The sequence below is a fragment of the Hordeum vulgare genome, chromosome 3H (assembly GCF_904849725.1).
Source record: "Hordeum vulgare subsp. vulgare chromosome 3H, MorexV3_pseudomolecules_assembly, whole genome shotgun sequence".
NCBI lineage: Eukaryota > Viridiplantae > Streptophyta > Magnoliopsida > Poales > Poaceae > Hordeum > Hordeum vulgare.
The window spans coordinates 534,695,572-534,701,638 of record NC_058520.1 but is presented as its reverse complement, the minus strand read 5'-3'; the positions used below and the strand labels follow the sequence as shown (position 1 = coordinate 534,701,638).

General features: G+C 53.9%; 1 protein-coding gene across 1 annotated transcript; it reads right to left on the bottom strand.

Annotated features, from left to right (window-relative positions):
• Positions 1–3,454: 3,454 nt before the first annotated feature.
• On the bottom strand, positions 3,455–5,385 carry LOC123444768 (amidophosphoribosyltransferase, chloroplastic-like). The gene has a single exon (XM_045121603.1). The coding sequence runs from the start codon at positions 5,332–5,334 to the stop codon at positions 3,679–3,681; it is 1,656 nt and encodes a 551-aa protein (XP_044977538.1). The 5' UTR covers positions 5,335–5,385; the 3' UTR covers positions 3,455–3,678.
• Between the last annotated feature and the right edge of the window lie 682 nt (positions 5,386–6,067).

Below are 6,067 nucleotides of genomic sequence, written 5' to 3'. Positions count from 1 at the left end.
TCTACACATAACACGCAGATTTGTGGGGACCTATTTAAGGGGTCTTCTTCCCCAATGGTTCGTCATCTCTTAAGCTCATTTTTGCCCCCCATTGCTGACCTTCTTAGAGCTTGCTAACACTCAATCCCTCCAATGATTCTTGCTCATTTTTGAGGGAAAAGAGAGAGGAGATCTAGATCCACATTTCCACCAATCACTTTCTCCTCAAAGTGAGGGGAACCCCTTGGATCTAGTTCTTGGAGTTCTTGGTGTTCTTCTTTGTTCTTCCTCTCATTTTCCACCATAGCATTAGTTGTTGTGGTGGGATTTGGGAGTGAAGGACTGGGGCACTCTGTGTGCCCTTGCCATTGCATTTGGTGCATAGGTTTGAGTTCTCCACGGTGATACGTGGAAGTGAAGTTTGAGAAGCTTATTACCCTATGGTACTTGGTACCCTAGAGATTGTTCCTCGTGGATGCTTTGGCGTCCTAGAAGCTTGGTGGTGCCTCGAAGCTCAATCATTGTGGTGTAAAGCTCCGAGCAAGCGTCAGGGTCTTCAATTAAGTTGTAGAGATTGCCCCGAGCATTAGTGGTCACCTCGAAGCCACATGCCATTATGGTGAAGCTTCATGGTGTTGTTGGGAGCCTCCAATTAAGTTGTGGAGATTGCCCCAACCTTGTTTGTACGGGTTCATTCACCGCCCTCAAGAGTCCCTTAGTGGAATCACGACATCTTACATTGTGCAAGGGCGTGAGGAGATTACGGTGGCCTTAGTGGCATCTTGGGGAGCATTGTGCCTCCACACCGCTCCAAACGGAGATTAGCATCAGCAAGGGTGCGAACTTTGGATACATCGTCGTCTCCGTGTGTCTTGGTTATCTCTTATCCGGGCTCTTTAGTTATGCACTTTACTTTGTGATAACCATATTGTTTCTTGTTATATATTTTGCTATCACTTAGTTGTTTATCTTGCTTAGCATAAGTTGTTGGTGCACATAGGTGAGCCTAGTTGTTTTAGGTTTTGTGCTTGACAAATTAAACGTTAGTTTTATTCAGCATTTGTTCAAGCCTAAATCGTAGTTATTTTAAAGCGCCTATTCATCCCCCCTCTGGGCAACACCCACGTCCTCTCAACCTTCCATGCACACCACTTTGGAGAAATCCCTTCAATCTGTACCCACGCTTCACTAAGCTCCCCAAAAGGGTCTAGCATGCCTTGTCATTCAAAAATTTTAACAGAAACACCATCAATAGGTAGCTCAAAAGCAGGAAATTTGATCAGGTCATTCACATTTTTCCAAGGAGGGAACCTCAGCACAATTTTTTTCTCCTCTAGTTCTCTCATCTTCCACGGCCAATCTTTGTTCTTACAAAAGATGCCATTCAATTGTGTTAAGAGCTCCCAAGCACAAACTTCTCCCTTTATCACCTTAAGAATGGCACAATTTTTATAGTTCAACCAATTTGACTAAGTAGCCAGAGGAGTGTCAATGTGGTAGAACCCTCAACCGACGGCTGCACTTCCAAAGTAAGTAGCAGTGGGTTGTGGTTTAGCCCATGCAACACAGTTGTTCACATTGTGACAACCCACACATATGAAGCATCTTTTTGGCTCAATGCAATTCCCCACGTAGTGACCCGACCAACTACAACTAAAACATATCATATCTTTGTACGTGGGGTCTAGAGCTTGCACGTCAGGGGGCTGAGGGGGTGCAGGGAGATTGGTAGTTGGGGGCGGGGCGAGAGTAGGAGCAACAACATTATGTTTCCCCCCAACCCCAGCCTTGGGCACCGGCACAGCTTTCGGCTGATTTCCAACACGGGCTGCTTTGGTGTCTTGAAGATTCTTCTTGCCTGGAGGAGGCCTCCGATTCCGCATCTGGTTCATGTGCCCTTATTCTCCATCTCTCCCCGAACTACTTGAGCGAACGATCTAGATCGAGGGGCACCCGCCTCAGTGGAAAGCTTAAAATTCATAGGGGCAGGGTCAAATCGACTCACAGCTTGTAAACTTCTTTGCTAGGAACAAGTCCTTCCTCACCCACAAGAGTTTGGGGATTGAGAAACTAGGGTTTGGAGGGCAGGCATCAGTCTTCGCATCAGTCTTATAATGACGTTGTTGACGGCATGGGGACGGAACAACCCACAGCTGCCCAAAAAAGCCTGTTACCTGCTCTGAAACCCCGTGGGCCAGGTGAGAAGACACATTTTCCCTTTGCGCCTTCTTCGTGACCACACATCCACGGATAACTGGAGCGGGGATAATCAGATGGCTGCCAACTAGGCTTGGCCAGTTCTAATCAATCTCCCCCCAATCGCACAAGCGATCTCTTAAACATCCCCTGGAATTTCAATACCACCCAAACTAGCATCAATAGGATTATCTCTACCAACGAAATCAGATCCCAAACCACCCTGAGGGACAACCCTCAAATCAGAGTCATACTTCACTATGTATCTAATTTTTTCCCGATAAAAATGAGGACGAGAGCTGAAATGACTGACCTTATCGGAGGAACTTGAGATCCCTCCACGATCCCCCGGCCAGGGAGACGGTTCCAAATTGCCCCGCCATGGCCTCCTAACAGGGGCAAGCACCTTCAAGGAACCCCGGGAAGCACCGTCCCCGGCGACAGAAGATCCAGAGGGATCCTTGCGATTTCCACCATCGGAGGTGGAAGAATGTTGAGCCTGGATGGGTTCCTTGTCCTGAACCGCATCCACCGCTCCGCTTGCACAGGATCTGCGAACTCTGCCTCTTGAATCGCCTAGAAGAGCATCTCGAAGTCCATCCCCCCGTCGCCCCCCACGAACCGCATCCGCTCCACGAACTCCGAACTCCGGATAATCTCCACGCAGATCTCCGGCCACCTTGTGTGGTCGGGGAATCTCTCCCGCACCAGGCGTGGCATCTCCACGGCATCTCCGTCGCCGGAAACGACCGCGGCGACACCGACAATGGCGTCGCAACGGAGCCTCCGCCTCCAGAGCTGGTGGCGGCGCCACCAGATGTGCGTGCCACGCCCGTCTCGACCTCGTCCTGCGTCACGATCCCCCCACCATCTCGATCTAGGCGAGTCAGAGGAGGGTGGGAGAGAGTGCGGGAGGCACAAAGGAGGCGAGAAGGTGGGATGGATGTAGGCGAGAGGGATGCGTGCCCCTTAATGGCCCCGAGATCGTCATTAATGGTGTTAGGTGGAGCGTCGGGAGTCGCCTCGCGAGAAGGGTCGAGAGTCTCCATGCCATTGTTTTCCAAGGAAAAAAAATCAGGGAACGACAACTTCTACGTATTTAGTGTTGACTATTACGTACTCCACATGATTTATCTATTTTTTGCTTGGCTTTGTGGATGTATTCCGCTCTTATATTACGCGACCGAGGAAGGTAACTATTAAAAATGTTTCCGATTCAGCAGGAGGTTGAAAAATGGAATTCATTAGCAATTCAGGAAGGCAACGAAACAACCTTAGATGCCTGAGCTGTCAACCTTTCTTATATAAATTGATTAACTCAAGAAAAAGGTTTCGGAACCTCAATTTGAGAGGCCATGGAATGCTAGCCGCTCAGGGATACAAACTTAAGACCTGCAAAATTTCAGATGATGAATGCAATTGCCACGACACGATTCGCCACGCCCAAAATCCTATAGAAGAGCATGCGGAGTATAGAGGCACTTCCCTAGTTGCACATTCTGGTCAGTCTTCATCGGCGGATGCCATGGCCGGCACCTTCTCCGGCGGATCCACCGGGTATTTCCGCGAGAAGCAGGCGTCGCAGAGCTCGTCCGCCTCGTCGCCGTAGATGCTGTGGAGCTTGTCCAGCGTCAGGAAGCCGAGCGAGTCGCAGCCGATCATCTTGCGCACGCCCTCAATGTCCAGCCTGTTGGATATCAGCTCATTCTCGTCGGGCGTGTCGATGCCGTAGTGGCATCGGCCGACGACCGGGGGGCTGGAGATGCGCATGTGCACCTCGCGCGCTCCGGCGTCGCGGAGCAGGCGCACGATCTTGCTCGACGTGGTGCCTCGCACGATCGAGTCGTCCACGACCACCACGCTCTTGCCCGTGATGACGCCGCGCACGGGCGCGAGCTTCAGCTTGACGGCGAGGTCGCGGATGGCCTGCGTCGGCTGGATGAAGCTGCGGCCGGTGTAATGCGACCGGATGAGGCCCTGCTGGAACTCGAGCCCGGAGGCCTGCGCGAAGCCGAGCGCCGCGTAGAAGCCAGAGTCCGGCACGGGGATGACCACGTCGGCGGTTGGGGCGGGGGACTCCTCGGCGAGCGCGCGGCCGTAGGCGGTGCGCCGCTCGTGGACGGCGTGCCCGAACACGATGGAGTTGGGCAGCGCAAAGTAGATGTGCTCGAACACGCACGACTTGCGCGGGCGGTGCGGGACGAGGCAGGCGGAGGACACGGACATGTCCCGGCGGTCCACGACGATCACCTCCCCGGGCTCCACCTCTCGCTCGTACACGGCGTCGATGAGGTCGAGCGCGCAGGTCTCCGACGCGAACACGACGGCGCCGTTGGGGCGGCGGCCCATGACCAGCGGGCGGAAGCCGAACGGGTCGCGGACGGCGAAGAGCTTGTCGGCCGTGAGGAAGAGCAGCGAGTAGGCGCCCTGGAGGCGCTCGCAGGCGTCGCAGATTCGGGCGAGCAGCGGGCGCGAGAGCGACGTGGCGATGAGGTGGAGGATGACCTCCGTGTCCGACGAGTTGTTGAAGATGGAGCCCTGCGCCTCCAGCTTGTTGCGCAGCGGCATGTAGTTCACCAGGTTGCCGTTGTGCGCCACCGCGAGCTGCCCGAACCGGTAGCCGGCGAGGAACGGCTGCACGTTGCACAGCTGGGCGTTGCCGCCGGAGGTGGAGTAGCGGACGTGGCCGATGGCGGCCTGCCCGGGGAGGCTCTTGAGGTGCGCCGGGTCCCTGAAGACGTCGCTGACGAGACCCAGGCCCGTCACGGACTTGAGCTTGCCGTCGTCCCCGGCGGCGCAGATGCCGGCGCCCTCCTCACCGCGGTGCTGCAGCTTCTGCAGGCCGAGATAGCAGAGCGACGACGCCTCCGGGTCGCCCACGACGCCGAACACGCCGCACTCCTCGCGGGGGTGGTCGTCGCCGTCGTCCTCCTCGATAGGGCGGTCTCCGTCGCCGAAGTTGAAGGGCGTGACCTTGTCGAACAGGGCCCTGGCCGGCACAGCGCGGGCGGCGCGGTGGCGCAGCGCGAGGAGCGAGGGGCTGGGGCCGGCATGGCACCTGAGCTGTCCATGGACGGGGGAAGGAGCGGGGGGCGTGAAGAGGAGGTTGGAGGAGGCCGTGGCGGGCGGGACGGCGGTGGCGGTGGCGGCGGCGGCCATCCCTGGAACGCGGCGGGATTGGGAGGGTGAGGTGAGGGCTTTCGAGGATGCCCTCCCGAACGTGCGTGAACGGACAGGATTTAAAGAGGTCGCCGCCAGGCGTGTGGAGGCCGTATGCCCTACGCACGAGTGATTCCACGGTATTTGACTCCTATCGTCATTTTTGTCTTCGTGGGTAAATGAAAAAGACATAAATCTCTGTTTATTTCATTTGCTGATTCCTTTCGGTCTTTCCTCTGAAAAGAATCCAGGATTTGGTCTTTCTTTAAATTCATTCACAAGCGATATCTGCAGTCACGCAAATTTGTTTGCACTCGCCCAATATGTTGAGCGCGAGGATCTGTCAAGGGAGTCCGTACCGCCTGTTTGGTTTAATTTTTTCTCCCTCTTATAAACACTTTCCGCTTGCAAATTTGAAGGACACATATATTTTTGAGTCCAACCTTATATCCATTTGAGTGTCAACTAATTTCGAACGGAAACATAGTATTATGCCACATGTCCAATTAAATAAAAACTTTTAAATTCATCCTTAGGATGCAACCATACAAGGAATATAATCATTTTGCTCCCTATTCTTGGCAGGATTAAGCGTGTAATCTTATATTCTTGTAATTTGTGTGCAAGAATTAATACTATTCTATCTAATCTTCTGGATTCGAGTAGCTGTCCTACGACCATCTATGACGGTCCATGAGAAACGCGGAATTCCTTGCTATGGTGCGCCATGCTT

Coding starts and splice junctions, on each gene's coding strand:
- LOC123444768 (XM_045121603.1), bottom strand. CDS start 5,334: ATGGCCGCCGCCGCCACCGCCACCGCCGTCCCGCCCGCCACGGCCTCC.